Genomic DNA, 15,398 nt, shown 5'->3' on the forward strand with positions numbered 1-15,398 from the left:
GTTTTTTTTTATGAAGGGAATAGATATGAGAGCTTCATCTAATTAATTGTGGCCTAGAAAATTTGAAACTAGTAATTTTTTGGAAAAAAATAAAACCATCTCAGGAAGCCATCGTTTGGCTAATTTTAAGCATAAGCGAAACGGCATATTTGCAAAAAAAAATGTTAATAAAATTTTTATATACGTGTTCTTAGCTATCTAAAAGCAATGGCTAAAAAATAAACTTCAATGAAAAAAACCTTAAGATCAACTTTAAATTTAAGATTGAAAATTTAAATTTTAGCTGATAAGTACAAACATGCATAAGTGAAAATATGAGGCCGTCATTATGGATTAGGCCTGACGCTAGGAAGGGTATACACGTAACCTATATTCATACCCAATTTTTCCCATAACCATTTCATAATTCTTTTTAGACTGGTACCATTTCATAATTAGCTTTACCCATATCCATTTGCTATCTTTTCTATCTTCCATTTGCCATAGAACTCAAGCCTAATCTAGTTTCATCCATCATCCATCCATGGACCTGACAGTTGTCATCTATCTACCCATGTACTTACGTTGTTTTCAGGGGCAGTTGCCACATCAGCCCACAGTTGGTCGTCAGTTGGAGTGACATCATCCATCGCCACCAACAGCCGCGCGCGTCGTCGACGTGGATCGTCCCACCACCAACGCCCACCGCCTTCTTCTTCTTCGGGAAACACTTTTAATCACCTTGCATAATAACTAAATGTGTATGAAAAAAATTCAAAAAATTTAACAAGATAGATACATATGTAATATATCATCCTACAAGCATACAAGTTTAAATTCAATTTCTATAAGTTGTAACAAAAATAATAAATCAAACTCTGATTAGTATACGTATATTCCAGTTAAATTTGTTATTTTGTTACAACTTATAAAAGTTAAATTTTAAGTTGTATGTTTATGTAGTGATATATTATATCAATCTATCTTATAAATTTTTTAAAATGTTTTCATGATGATATGTACTTAATGAGTGGACATCCACTGAGTGTTTAGAATCCACCTTCTTCCTCCTCCTCCTTCTTCTTCACCTCTCCACCGCGCGCGCGCTCTCTCTGTCTTGCGCGCAATGGCGTCGTCGCCCGCCATTGGCGCGCGCGAGAAGAAGCTCGTCAGGATCTCGGATTTCCTACTCCTCCACGACGACAGCGACGGTGCAGGCGGCGCCGACCACGAGCTGCTGCGGCGGCGGCGTCGTCGTCGTCGTCGTCAGGAGGATGAGGAGGAGGAGGTTGTGGCGGCGGCGGCGGCGCAGGTGGCCTCGCCTCCTTCGCCGGGGACGCCGCGGCTGCGGATCCCGGGCTTCACGTGCGCGCGCTTACGGTTCGTGAGTTTCCGCGGCGGGAGGGGAGGACGTCGCGACGGCGGCCGGAAGGAGGAGCTCGCCGCCGAGAAGAGCGAGGCCGCGTCGTCGTCGGCGGATGAGGCTTCAGGTTGGTGTGGACGCTCGTGTCGTGGTTGTGTTCTTGGAGTTTTGACGGGGTATTGATGCGACGTACGGCGGCCATTGCAGGACGCGAGGTGGCGGCGGGGAGCGGCAGCGGCAGCGGCGCGTCGTCGTCGGCGGCGACGGCGACGACGACGGAGGCGGCCGCCGGGTTGGGGCTCAGCCTGCTGTTCCTCCTGGCAAGAACGTCCGCCGAGCTCAACAAGATGGCCGAGGTGCGCGCGCAGATGGAGGCGCTCCTCAGCGAGATGAGAGACGAAGCTGCCATCTGCAAGCGCAACATCGCCGCCGCCGCGCGCCGCGAGCTTCGCACCACGTCGTCGTCGTCGTCGTCGATCTCGACTCGTCTCGCTTCGGGATATTCGTCGAACACCTCTAGCGCCGGCCGTGCGGCTTCCTCGCCGGCGGCCAACGGCGAGGTCGAGATCAAGAAGCCGCTGCAGGAAGAGGAGTGGTCGGACGACGGCGAGTTCATCGAGCTGGAGGGAGGGTTCGGCTTCGTCGCCGGCGGCGACGAGGAAGACGGCGGCAGCGGCGGCGGCGGGGTGTCCGGCGTGGAGCTGGAGAGGAGGCTGCGCGAGGTGCAGCACGAGAGGGACAGGGAGCGGGTGGCGGAGCTGGAGTCGGCGCTGCGGCGGGCGGAGCGGAGGCTGATGGAGAAGGAGATGGAGGCGCGGCTGTGGAAGGACACGGCGGAGCTCGCGCTGCAGCGGCCGCCGCCGCCGCCGCTCGCCGGCGGCCGGCAGTGACCAGGCCACTTGTATGTAGTAGTGACAGTGAGCAGTGTGTTGCTTAACTCTGTTTTGTCAGTGATAACCTTGTAGTATGGTACTCGTAAAACTGAGCAGTAGTAGTAGCGTTAGTAGGAACTGTACGGTAACATATACTGATTATATCTTGTGTAAGCAAAATAATGGAGGGGATTATTATATTTAAGTCACATCTAATGCTAAAAAATTTGAGTCGAATTTGTTCTTAGTTGGATCCATACTAAGATTCGTGCTCCGATTATGTGTGGTGGTAGCGACGACGCTGACACTATATTACAGGTTAGTTTTTAGGCGAGGGTTAAAATAGTTTAGGAGTTGAGAAACGAGGAAGAGGGTGGTTTCTTCTAAATTAGACCGAGTTTAGTTTCAAACTATTTTTTTAAACTTTCAACTTTTCCTTCACATTAAAACTTTTCTACACACACAAACTTTCAACTTTTCCATCACAGCGTTTCAATTTCAACCAAGCTTCTGATTTTAGCGTGACCTAAACACACCCTTAGACTCATAGCCAGGGAGACAGTATATCTTTAGTGGATGACATTGACAGGCATGGCAGGCGCGTCAGAACCGTAGGGTTAAATAAAGACGGTGAGCGAGGTTAGAGTTGAGGCCGTCAAATCTAAAATGGTTAGAAGGTGGAGGGTGATGGTGGTAACTTGGCGACGAGACCGCCATAGACAAGAAAATAATGGTCGTGTAGGGGAACCTCGCCGCAGTTTGGAGGAGGAGAGGAGGTGTGGATGGGAAAGGGAAGGGGGCAAATTCCAATAGAACAAGTCTCACCCCAACGAGGCAGATAACGCACCATGCTTGTTAGAAATCAAGTGGCGCATGCATTGTGGGACAGAAAAGAAGAGGGGAAATGTTACTGTAGCTGTTCAAATTTGCGCAATTTATATATGCTGGGAAAAACTAACTTTAAGTTTGAATGGCGTACTGAGGAATGGATAGTCTCAATAATTAGTATGCATATTAATAGGAGTTAGGAGTAATATCTACAGAATCCCTTTTGTTTGTATACTCTAAATTCGTGCACATGCCCTACTGGCATGCTCATTTAATTCCAATTAAATTTATATATATAATATTAGGAATAATTTTAGGAAGATAGCCCACTTGTCTTCTTGGCAATCATAAGGGCATTAATAAGGGGTGAAAGTTTGGTTGAGGTAAGATTAAACAAAAATTAAATGAATTGCACTGCAATTTTGAACTTGAGAATTAGCTACAGGAGTACATTTTAGGATGGGAGTAGTAGCTATTTGTTCTATGGTGCATTTGCTTGGGGGAGTTGAGGGCATGCGAGTTTAAAGGGATAAAGTTATTATTTTCTTGCTTAGTTTTAGAGAAGAATAAATTGCATTAGCGGTACATGAACATGTCAAGTAGGTGAAATTTAGTGTATCAACTTGTAAAATACTCATTTTGGTTTATGAACTTGTCTGATACAGTAAACTAAGGCTAAAATGGCACGGTAAGACCCATTTTTATATGGTGAACATTATAAATTATAAATTAGTAGATGATGTGCGTGCTTACAGTATGTAGGTTATATTTGTAAACTTAGTTTCCACTTTATCTTTCTTTGTTTCTTTCCCTTACACTATTACTTGGTTTTTGTATGCAATCATTACACCTTATTATATGTTTATCCTTATTAGACACATGTTCACAGTGAGTTTAAATCAACAAAATTAATCTTGCCATGTGATTTTGATGTTCTTCACACACACCAAACAAGTTTGTGCATCAAAACGAGCATTTTACAAGTCCATGCATGCAATTTACTCTTTTGAGAATTAAGGAGAGAGCCTCCTACTCCCTTCATACTTATCGTAGTGAACAATGCTATTGTTAAATTTTAAAAACTTTATCTATAATGGATTTGCCGGCTCAGTTTTCGAAGATGCTCATAGGGGTAGGGTTTACGTACGTGCGTTCATAGAGGTGAATGTGCGTGCGTTGTGAGTGTCTGCGTTGTACTGTGTAATTTTAAAAAAATAACATCTAAAATATTTATCTTAAAATTATAAAAACTAGTATTAAAATTAATTCAATAAAATCATATATTTATTATTTTTTATATGTTGTAATAAAAAATGGTCAAAATAATTTTTGAAGACCAACTTCTTATCTAAACCGATAAGTATTATCAACTCGGAAGGAACACTTTTTAATATCTAGATAATGGGTGAGAGGTGAGAGGGAATGCCCTCGATACATCTTACAAATCTCAGTTCTTACTTGAAATCTATTACATAGAACTCTCAATAATTACCAATACTTCAGTCAAACTAGAGGATGGGACTTAAAAAAAAATCAAACTCATATCAATTTTACCACCGGTAATTTCTCTAGACTCCTAATATTCTCATCCAAAGTCGATACTCCGTTTAGGTTTGTTTGGCAAATGGGATAAGAAAATAGTATCTCCTGATATTCTCATCTAAAATCATAGCCATCTATTCTTCACACCTCATTCAATCCTAGCCATTCATCCACTTTCTTTTTTTTTTTCTGATCCCACATCTTATAATCCATTTGTCAAACGTACCCTCTGTTCGAAAATGCAAAAACTAGCCGAGATTTGAGAAAAAAAAACAAGTAAAGAAGTTATGTAATACTCCTTCCGTTTTATATTATAAGTCATTTAGTTTTTTTCTAGCCAAACTTTCAGTTTCATATTATAAGTCATTTATTTTTTTTCTAGTCAAACTTTGTTAAGTTTGACCAAAATTATAGAAAAAAAATCAACATCATCTAAAATATGAAATTAGTTTTATAAAATCTAACATTGCATATAGTTTGATAATATATTTGTTTTGTGTTGAAAATGCTACAATATTTGTCTACAAGTTTGTTCAAACTTAAAACTTTTTGATAAGAATAAAAATTCAAATGAGTAATAATATGAAACGGAGAGAATATCGTATATTTCGAGACGAAGAGAATATATTTTTATTTTGAGGAGGGGAAAATCTGATGCCAGGCCGGCCCAACAGAGGAGAGGTTCTGCTTCTCCCTTTACTTGATGCCTTGATTCCTCCCTTTCTTTTCATCTTCTCCTCCTCCTCCTCTTGGCTTTCCTTTCTTCCGATCCAAGCTACTCTCTCTCTCCTCTCCTCCCCTCCCCTCACCAAGCGAGCCTTCTAGAGAGAGAGAGCTTCCCCCGGGGGGATCGAGCTCGCCGGAGGACTCCACCCGCCGCGCCTCGGCTGCCGGGAGATCCCCCCGCCCGCCCGCCGGTCCGTCCAACGGTAAGTCTCGCCTTCTTCGCTCCTCCCTGATTTCTCACCGGCGATCGATCGATCGATCGATCCCCCGCGCGCGCTCGAGCCGTCGCCGGAGCCTGGGTGGGTCGGGAATCGCGGCGGCGTACGGAGTGAGAGATGGTGTGGTGTGGTAGGGTAGGGTGGATGGAGCACGGCTCGTCGTTGAATTAGGGGGGAGGAGAAAAAAAGGGAGGGATTTTTATGCGTTTTTTTGGTGAGGGGGAAATCGGCTGCTGTCTCGTGCGAGATGTGCTGCTATAAGTGGCAAATGTCAAGTGCCGGATTTTCGTTTTGCGTTTTGCCCTGGTTGGGGTTGGGTTACTCATCCCTCTACTGAATTGGCATGTACTACTATTTCAAGCTAATTTGCTTGTTAGAACTATATATGTTCAGATACCTTTTTTGTGGCTGCACAGTGTGTGTGAGTTTTTTTTATCTTAAAAACTGTCATTAGAAGGCATCATGGCACAACAGATAAGAGAAGTGCATTGCCAATGCTGCAAACGGGATTGCGGCAACGCAAGCTTGCAGTGTTGCCTGTGGCTAATCTTGATGATGCTGATGATGGTGATAGTGTCTAACATAAGTTCTGAACTTTTCTTGTGTATTGACAAAACCATCACCAGCTTGCATGTAATTCATCTTCCATCTGTGATAGTTTTGTACTCCCTAGTTTTCTTCACCATGCTAATTTCAATATTCTTGTTTCTGCTATGCTAGGAATTGAAAGGAGGTAGCCTTCTTGTCAGCTAGTATGGTAAGTTCTCTAGCAGAAAATTGATTTTACTACAGCTTCCCAGTTTATCTGCCGCACCAAGTTAACTTGTGGATTCGGAGGATCTCTTTCTTGCAATCCTTTGTTTCTACCCAAAGTTTGATGTTCTAATATATCTGTAATAAATAGTATTTCGAAGGCTATGGCTACCGTGGAAGTACCTTCGAGCAGACATATCGCTGCTACCCTGCGTCTTTCATTGACAAGGTTTGTCTACTGTCTTCAGATAGGCTCCATTTACTCATGCCACTGGTATAATGTTAGGGTGGTAAATCAGGTTGTTTCTAGCTTTCTTTTTCTAATCTAAAGTATCAACATAACATACTGATGCTATATTGATATGTAAACATTTCCTCTTTTCCTGTCCTTATTGCTTTGTGGCGTTGTTTTTGCCTCTAGCATAATATGTTGACATCCTTTGAACTGCTTAAGTAGAATCTACTTCCTCCGATTCATATTATAAGACTTTCTAGCATTGCCCATATTCATATATATGTTAATGAATCTAGACATATATGTGTGCCTAGATTCATTAACATCTATATGAATGTGGGTAATGCTAGAAAGTCTTATAACCTCAAACGGAGGGAGTAGCAGTTAATACTTCTAGGAAATTTCTTCTAAAAAAAGTTAGAGGAAACAATCACATTTCAAGATAAAGCATCTAGTTTTTCATTCCTGGATATTTCTTCTAAAATATCTTCTTTTTTTTTTTTACCCTTTGCAGCCTCAGCTTGAAACTGGTGACAAAAGTATGCTCTCTGTTCATTGATTCATCATCTGTTAAGTTGATTTTGGAAATTGAACTAAGTATTACTTTATTTTCTTTTCAGTTATTATGCCACCTTCTGCTCTGGATCGTCTAGGTAAGTTTAGTTGTGTTAGATAATCTCTTTCTTCTTGGAAACGCATGATGATGATTCATCTCGTCTGCTCTCACAAGCTTTCCATGCTCTATTTTCTGGTAACTTCTCTAATCTATTCTATCACTATGCAGCATCTCTGCATATTGAATATCCTATGCTATTTGAAGTCCACAACGCGGCAGCAGAACGGACTTCACACTGTGGTGTCCTGGAGTTCATTGCAGAAGAAGGCATGATCTACATGCCATATTGGGTATGGACATGTTTAGAATAACGTTGCAATTACTTTTATGCGATTCCACCAAAGCTAACTCTATTACTCATCAGATGATGCAAAATCTTCTTCTAACAGAGGGGGATATGGTGTTCATAAAAAATGCCAATCTCCCTAAAGGAACATATGTGAAGCTGCAGCCTCACACAACAGACTTCTTAGACATTTCAAACCCAAAAGCAATGTTAGTATTGTTTGGTAAATTATTTTCTGTTCTTTTCTTTTGCTATCACTTCATGTCTTCATATACTATTGTGTTGTGATTGGATCTTATGGTTTGACTAATGAGATCCCTGAAGAACAGTAACAAGCCATTTATGCCATTCTTGCAGCTTGGAGAAAACATTGCGGAATTACTCTTGTCTAACCACTGGTGACAGCATTATGGTAGCATATAATAACAAGAAATACTACATTGATATAGTGGAAACAAAGCCTTCCAATGCTATCAGTATTATTGAGACCGACTGTGAAGTCGACTTTGCTCCACCACTTGACTATAAAGAACCTGAGCGACAAAAAGCTGCTGTTCCTCCAAGTACAGCGCCTACTGCTGGTAGATTTCTCTTTATGCCCCGTTATTGATCTTGATCTCTTCCCTCAGATTCTCTTGCTGTTCATTACTTTAAGATTTATTCGTTTTGCAGAAGAGGCAGCTGAAGAAGAACCAAAGTTCATCCCCTTTACTGGACCTGGGAGGCGTCTGGATGGGAAGGCTCCTAAAGATAAGGATGTATCAGCTTCATCCCCTGCAAAACGGCAAGCTAATGCAACAAACAGCGTGCAGCCCTCAACAGCGTCCACATCACAGAGCAGTTCATCTCGTAAAACCACGGAAAAGCTTGTTTTTGGCCCTGGTGGGAACCGCACATCTAAGGAAACAGAAAAGGTTGGTATTTTTGCAATTTATGCACCTATTGGCAGCTGTCTGGAAAACGAGTGCTAGTTTTGGAGCTACTTGAGATGCAAGAACCTCTAGTGACCAATGTTATCTAAAACAGCTCTGTCGATTAGAGAAGGCATAATAAGTTATTGCTTCGATGTGTTTGACACACTTTTTTTTACCATAATTTGTTTTATTTTCAATGTAGGTGCCTGAAAAGGAACCGAAGGAGGATCCCAAGAAAGATGAACCGAAATTCTCAGCTTTTACAGGAAGGAAATACTCATTGAAGGGCTGATAGCCAGATAGTGTATTATCACTTATCAGTATTTCCAGAGACAGACATGATTATGGAGAAGGAGTTTGATTGTTTAGTTACCTCCTTGAAGCCTCTTTTGGTTGGACCAGTGGCATCTTTGAATGTTTAATTTCTGTCTTAACTATGAATCATCCTCGTGCCAGCAACGGAGAGGCAACTGATGTATAAAAAAAATCTATTCATGCCTGTTTATGGATTTGTACTGAGCTTGTCTGTACATATGTACTGTTCCCCCCATTTACTTGTACGTTTACCTGGTGTGTGGCGGTAAAAGTTGTGGATGCATGCTGCATAGATTCGCACGTTTTTGCTGCTTTCTCTCTCACTGGGAAGGTTGATTCTCTATTTTTTTTTCATATGTCATGCAACAACATCTAAGGCTGAAGCACATGTTGCCAACCACTGACATCAAATGCTCCAGATAATTTAGTGATTCATAATCTCATCCAGATCTCCACAGATTCTGTTGGTTTCGGTGTTACCCTCATGAGCAAAACTCGGTTTCGTAGCCTGAATTGCGGGTTTTCCCAGCGGCTTCTGTGGATCTGTCACATGGAAATGGAAGAGGGCTGAATTGTGAACGATCTGCATGGCAACTTTGAGGAAAACTTCGAGGAAGGGAAAACACCTTGTTTGCGTACGTTTCCCAAACTACTAGACGATGTCTTTTTTTAATAAAATTTTCTATAAAAAAGTTGCTTTAAAAAAATCATATTAATCCATTTTTAAAAATTAAAATTAATCATACGATAATGACTTACCTCGTTTTACATATCTTCTCAATCTTCTCTTCTCCTCTCAATCCCTCCCCTAAAAAGAGCTTAGAAGAGAGAGTTGATGGCAAGATTCGTTATGAGAGTTTATCTTTAGTCCACTGTATTGTTTCTAATACCTCTCTAAAATCTCTTATTTTAGAATGGAAGCAGTAGTATTTAAGAGGCGTTTTGGTATTTTAAACACTTACAATTCTACCCTATTAAAATATTGGTAGTGCCAAAACTTATCTAGAGTTTAACACTACCAACATTTTGATGGTAGGGTACTAAATCAAACAAGCCTTAAGTTCACGACGGACAACCAAATTTAGCTTGCTATGCTATACTTAGTGAAAACAGAAAAAAAAAAGAAAAAAGAACATCGAGACATACTAGTTACCTTATGTGCCGAAAGGCCAGAAGAGGCGGTGTGCTTCAAAGGATAGCAAAGCCTCTCACTCTACTAGATAAGATAGCAAAGGGAGAATTGGATGCCAAGAGAAACTAATATTTACAGAACAGTTTAACTAACATCCTTTGCAAGTTACATTCTTTTCAACTGGACAGACTTTCTATAGAAAGCCATATGAAAGCTCAGAAGTGGGAACATGCCGAACTAGCAGCTCCTGCAGCTGCTGAAAACATCTACTACGAGGGGGAACCTCAAACCTGGTACAGGATTTGGCGATGCCATCGTGTAACTAACTAGTCATTGGCGACTAACTCTAAGTTTGCATTCTCTAACCTCTGGAGGACAAGCTTCTTCTGTGGAGCAAGGCCTTTCGCGATCGCCACGGAGCTCACGTCGACGAGGACGGTGTCGTCTTCTTTGAAGTCGCCCTTCAGGACACTGAGGGCGATCTCGTTCTCTACCATCTGCTGGATCACCCTCTTCACAGGCCTAGCACCGTAGTTAGGGTCAAAGCCGAGAGAGCCAAGATGCTCCACAGCTTCTGGTGTGTACTGCAGATGAATCTTCTGTTGCCTCAGCCGGTTCTTGACTCGGTTCAGCTGCAAGTGGAATATTTTACAATTTTTTTGTTAGATCAACTGTGAGAAAACCTCTAAAGCACAATTAATATTTGATGCTATGGCACAGGTGGGTCTATTAGAGTAGTCATGTAAGAATAACTATAAGAGGTTTACCTGGATCTCCACGATGCGATTTATCTCTGTGGTGTCCAGCGGCTGGAATACAATGTACTCATCTATCCTATTCAAAAACTCTGGCCGGAATGACTGCCGAGCCATGTCAATCACTTGCTTCTTCATTATTTCATAAACTGCCTCCTTGCTGTCTGATGTGTTTCTAAGCGTATCAAGAATCAATGGCGACCCAATGTTTGAAGTCATGATGATAACACAGTTAGTAAAGCTGACTGTTCTGCCCTGAGAGTCGGTTATTCTTCCATCATCCAAAAGTTGCAATAAGATGTTGAACACATCCTGGTGCGCTTTCTCAATTTCATCGAAAAGAACCACAGAATAAGGCCTACGACGAACAGCTTCTGTCAGTTGGCCCCCTTCCCCATAACCAATATAGCCAGGAGGGGCTCCAACCAAACGGGAGACGGCATGCTTTTCCATGTACTCGCTCATATCAATCCGTATTAGAGCATTCTCTGTGTTGAAAAGGAATTCAGCTAGTGTTTTCCCCAGTTCGGTCTTTCCTACACCTGTTGGACCCATAAACATTAAGCTTGCTATGGGACGGTTAGGGTCTGATAGGCCTGCCCTAGAACGACGGATTGCATTAGCCACTGACTTCACTGCAATATCTTGGCCAATAACCCTCTTGTGGAGTACATCTTCCAATAGCAGTAGCTTTTCCTTTTCAGATTGTTGAAGGTTTGACACTGGAATACCAGTCCACTTGCTAACAATCTCAGCAATGTCAACATCAGTCACCTCTTCTCGAAGCATTGACTTGCCTGACTGCTGGAATTCCATGAGTTTGTTCTCAGCCTCTTCAAGCTGTTTTTGTAGCGACAGAAGTGTTCCGTACTTGAGCTCAGCTGCACGGTTCAAATCATACTCTCTCTCAGCAGCTTCAATCTCCAGGTTAACTCTGTCAGTCTACAACAAAGATAAGAAAATATGAGTTAGAGACTATATTACGTGCCATGGCACAACAAATAACAATTAAAAGAACAAACCATGAGCCTACCTCTTCCTTGATCGATCTTATGCGAGTCATCAAGGACTTCTCATATTCCCAATGTTCTGAAAGGTTTTTCTGCTTCTGCTTCAGAGATTCTAGATCAGCTTCAAGCTTGCTCAGTCGCTGTTTGGAGGCTTTATCGGTATCATTCTTCAATGAGAGCTTCTCCATTTCAAGCCTTATGATTTCCCTATCTACCTCATCCAATTCAATAGGTTTCGATGTTATCTCCATTTTCAGCTTAGCAGCTGCTTCATCAACTAGGTCAATAGCTGCCCATGACGTGGAAGAAATTTAGATCAAGAAAAACTGTAGAAGGATTAAATTTAAGCTCCCATAATTGTTGATAATAAAGAACATGCAGTACCTTTATCAGGCAAAAAACGTCCAGTGATGTAGCGATCTGATAAAACAGCCGCAGAAACAAGAGCTCCATCTGATATTTTGACACCATGGTGCAGTTCATACCGCTCTCTTAGGCCACGCAGTATAGAGATTGTATCCTCAACTGCTGGCTCACCACAATAAACCTGCTGGAACCTACGCTCCAGAGCAGCATCCTTCTCAATGTACTTCCTGTACTCATCTAGTGTTGTTGCTCCAATGCAACGGAGTTCACCCCGACCTAACATTGGCTTCAGCAAATTACCAGCATCCATTGCCCCACCTGCTGCTCCTGGAGCAGGAAAAAGGTAAGGTGTAAGCACAACAATAGTCATAGTAAGAAAGGCCCGACCAATTTGCCACAAGTGCAGATATTGGGCAAAATAGTTAATGACAGCTTCAAAGTAGCATAATAAGACAAATAAAATGAGATAATTGTCTAAATAGAAGCACTAGTGACTACCAATCTAAAAGTCAGACAGTATCTTCCACCACATGAGTATGTATGTATGCTTAATTTGAATCATTCAGCCAATTTGCCACTAGTGCACATTTTGGGCAAAATAGTTAATGACAGCTTCAAAGTAACATAATAAAACAAATAAATGAGATAATTGTCTAAATACAAGCACTAGTGACTACCAATCTAAAAGTCAGACTACTATCTTCCACCATATGAATATGTATGCTTAATTTGAATCATTCAGGTATCAAATTTAGTTAAGCTAAACATGTGACACCTAATGGACAATTCAGAGGTTAATAAAAGCTAAGTGCTAAACAAACATGGCAATGGCCAAATACACAGATATACAAACCTGCACCAACAATAGTGTGGATCTCATCAATGAACAAGATGATCTGCCCATTCGAGGCAGTGATCTCCTTCAGAACAGCCTTAAGTCTCTCTTCAAATTGACCTTGGAATTTAGCCCCAGCAAGTAATGCTCCCATGTCCAATGAAATAAGCTGTAATTTTTTGCATATGCATGTAACAAAATAAGAATGGATAGCACAATAAATTACTATCTATTTCTTCTTCCTTTATTTTCTCATTGCATTAACGAACTGAGAATGCATTGTCCTATTGGCCAGAAGTATTCCTCTTAATGGATCCACCTGACGAGAGGTAGATGAATTGCCACTACTCATGGAAAGATCTCATGGTATATCTATCCTCAGCTCATCTGGTTGATTGAATCTGAGTATGAAATAAAAGCAAGGCTACTATCCTAGAAAATGTTATGATAAGGACAAGCAAAAAAGGCTAAGAAATTACCTTTCTATTCTGTAAAGGTTCAGGAACATCTCCCCGCACAATACGCTGTGCCAATCTGCACGAAATAAATGCAGACGAATTGCTCAGCACATCCTTAAAATGACAAATGCTGTAAGCTGTAAAAAGTAACTTGTATTGAGAGAGAGAGAGAGAGAGATAGAGATAGAGATAGATTTTACCCTTCAGCGATAGCAGTTTTGCCGACTCCTGGCTCACCAATAATTACAGGATTATTCTTAGTTCTCCTGCAAAGGATCTGAATGCATCGTCGCACTTCATCATCACGGCCAATAACAGGATCCAGTTTTCCACGTCGAGCTAATTCTGTCATGTCAATACCATACTTCTCTAGAGCCTGGTACTTCCCCTCCGGATCTGGAAGCAGCACCATAAAAAGAGTTATGATTCCTAAGGTTATCAAACAGTCACACTGGGTACATTTTAATGCTAACATGAAAAACCATCTGGCTGAAACAAAACCATTGCCATTGGCAGAGTCTCCCCTCAAGTTGTGAATAGAGAGCTGAACAAAGAGATACCTCTGTAGAAAAACAACTGCACAAAAGAAAGTAACAATAAAGGATGAAGTTACATAGACATACTCTGATCTGTGACCCGCTGACTGCCACGTACAGCGGAGATAGCTTCCTTCAACTCATTCTCCCCAATTTTGAGATCTCTGAACAGCTGTTGTCCAAACCTCTTATCTTCTGTGAATGCTCGCAATATGTGCTCAACAGATACAAACTCATCAGCATATTCTTTCTTATGCTTCCTTGCATTATCCAAAATTGATACAAAGCTTGACCCAATGATCGGTCCACTTGTATCGCCAACAACCTACAAATGCAGCAGACTCATTGTTAACATTGATGCATATATCTCTTAACGAATTAACTACTACGGCCAATCAGCACTACCTTTGGCTGTCTCGAGATGAACTCATCAGTAGCTTGCAGGACAGATGTGTTATCTATTCCAGCTTTCGAAAATATTCTGCGCGCTAAACCATCCTTCTGCTCCAGAAGAGCTTTCATCAGGTGCTCTGCTTCCACTACTTGTTGCTTCGACATTCTAGCTGCATCAACCGCGCCGACAACCCCCTCCCAGGCCATCTCAGTAAATTCTCCTGGAGTTATCTGTTTGGTCGCCGAAAAAAATTACCCATCTATTAGTCAGCTGTTGTTGGCAAGAGGGAACTTTCCCATATTGTCTATATATGACTATATATCCACAAACTGCAAACCATATGTTCTCAGTTTTCATAGTAATCACCAAGTTTTATCAAATCTGATACATAGCTGTTCTCAGTTTTCACCAAACCTATAGAATGATCAGCAACTGCTTTCCTTCAAGGTTTTCTAGGCATGAAATTGTTAAACACTGACACATTGCACATCCTAAATTGCCTGAAACTAAACACTTTTGCATATGCACTGCAACATGATCACTGAGCATAGCAGAACATTACACATGTAAACCGTAGTATCCAATTAATGCAGTAGATTATCAAACATGTATCGCAAATTCGCAACTAAACTAACAGTTTCATTCACAATAGCCTCATTGCCGACACATGTACAGCATCCGCGAGATTGAATTCACCACCACTATAGCAACCAACTGACAAGAGAAAAATAATTGCACGGGCGTAGAGAAGCGAACCCAGACCTGAGACGACGACGAGGTGCTGTACCTCGCCGCCTGCGTGGGGTGGAACAGCCTCCGCTGCGGCGGCGGCGGCGGAACCAGCAGCCCGCCTCCACCGAGCCGGCCCATGGGCGGCGCGAACCACGCGGGCCTCCTCGCCCCACCACCAGCGGAAGCGGAAGCGTCTCCAGCGAGCGACGCGAGGGCGCGGAGCGGGTCCCGGCCGCCAGCGTGGTGGCGCCGCGCCGCCGCCGCGGCGCGGGCGGCGCGCGCGAGCCTGGACACGGCGGTGGCGCGTGACATCGTGGCGAGCGGGTGGGGGGGTCAGGGGTTCAATGGCGCCTCGGACTCTCAGGGTCGCCGGGTGGGAGAAGCGCGCGCGCTCTCGCGGCGATTTTAGGGCGGCGGCGGCGAAGGGTGGCGATGCTTGGAGAAGGGGCAAGAAGAAGAAGAAGAAGGTGGAGAAGAGAATCGAAGGTTGGAGAAGCTTCTGCAATCTGCAAGTTGCGGATTGTTTTGTTTTT

The 15,398-nt window shown here is 42.5% G+C and overlaps 3 protein-coding genes across 3 annotated transcripts; 2 read left to right on the forward strand and 1 right to left on the reverse strand.

The window, feature by feature from the left end:
* The first annotated feature begins 1,006 nt into the window (after window positions 1-1,006).
* On the forward strand, window positions 1,007-2,451 carry LOC107277492 (protein POLAR LOCALIZATION DURING ASYMMETRIC DIVISION AND REDISTRIBUTION). The gene is made up of 2 exons (XM_026023063.2): window positions 1,007-1,469; window positions 1,550-2,451. The coding sequence occupies exons 1-2, from the start codon at window positions 1,106-1,108 to the stop codon at window positions 2,230-2,232; spliced, it is 1,047 nt and encodes a 348-aa protein (XP_025878848.1). The 5' UTR covers window positions 1,007-1,105; the 3' UTR covers window positions 2,233-2,451.
* Window positions 2,452-5,313: 2,862 nt separating this feature from the next.
* LOC4328514 (ubiquitin fusion degradation protein 1 homolog) lies at window positions 5,314-8,947 on the forward strand. Its single transcript, NM_001409359.1, has 10 exons — window positions 5,314-5,513; window positions 6,249-6,285; window positions 6,433-6,510; window positions 7,031-7,055; window positions 7,137-7,169; window positions 7,301-7,422; window positions 7,497-7,627; window positions 7,776-7,999; window positions 8,091-8,332; window positions 8,535-8,947. The coding sequence occupies exons 2-10, from the start codon at window positions 6,283-6,285 to the stop codon at window positions 8,622-8,624; spliced, it is 948 nt and encodes a 315-aa protein (NP_001396288.1). The 5' UTR covers window positions 5,314-5,513; window positions 6,249-6,282; the 3' UTR covers window positions 8,625-8,947.
* A 940-nt stretch (window positions 8,948-9,887) lies between these two features.
* On the reverse strand, window positions 9,888-15,313 carry LOC4328515 (chaperone protein ClpB3, mitochondrial-like). Its single transcript, NM_001409360.1, has 10 exons — window positions 14,896-15,313; window positions 14,145-14,363; window positions 13,827-14,064; window positions 13,404-13,599; window positions 13,225-13,279; window positions 12,764-12,914; window positions 11,929-12,237; window positions 11,568-11,833; window positions 10,547-11,476; window positions 9,888-10,411 (listed from the first exon to the last, which is right to left on the reverse strand). The coding sequence occupies exons 1-10, from the start codon at window positions 15,175-15,177 to the stop codon at window positions 10,106-10,108; spliced, it is 2,952 nt and encodes a 983-aa protein (NP_001396289.1). The 5' UTR covers window positions 15,178-15,313; the 3' UTR covers window positions 9,888-10,105.
* Between the last annotated feature and the right edge of the window lie 85 nt (window positions 15,314-15,398).

Source organism: Oryza sativa, chromosome 2 (genome assembly GCF_034140825.1).
Source record: "Oryza sativa Japonica Group chromosome 2, ASM3414082v1".
NCBI lineage: Eukaryota > Viridiplantae > Streptophyta > Magnoliopsida > Poales > Poaceae > Oryza > Oryza sativa.

Coding starts and splice junctions, on each gene's coding strand:
- LOC4328514 (NM_001409359.1), top strand. Junction 7,423..7,496: donor TGATCTACATGCCATATTGG/GTATGGACATGT, acceptor ATTACTCATCAG/ATGATGCAAAATCTTCTTCT. Junction 7,628..7,775: donor ATTTCAAACCCAAAAGCAAT/GTTAGTATTGTT, acceptor CCATTCTTGCAG/CTTGGAGAAAACATTGCGGA.
- LOC4328515 (NM_001409360.1), bottom strand. CDS start 15,177: ATGTCACGCGCCACCGCCGTGTCCAGGCTCGCGCGCGCCGCCCGCGCC. Junction 13,600..13,826: donor TCAGCGGGTCACAGATCAGA/GTATGTCTATGT, acceptor TGCTGCTTCCAG/ATCCGGAGGGGAAGTACCAG. Junction 11,834..11,928: donor ACGTTTTTTGCCTGATAAAG/GTACTGCATGTT, acceptor CGTCATGGGCAG/CTATTGACCTAGTTGATGAA.
- LOC107277492 (XM_026023063.2), top strand. CDS start 1,106: ATGGCGTCGTCGCCCGCCATTGGCGCGCGCGAGAAGAAGCTCGTCAGG. Junction 1,470..1,549: donor GTCGGCGGATGAGGCTTCAG/GTTGGTGTGGAC, acceptor CGGCCATTGCAG/GACGCGAGGTGGCGGCGGGG.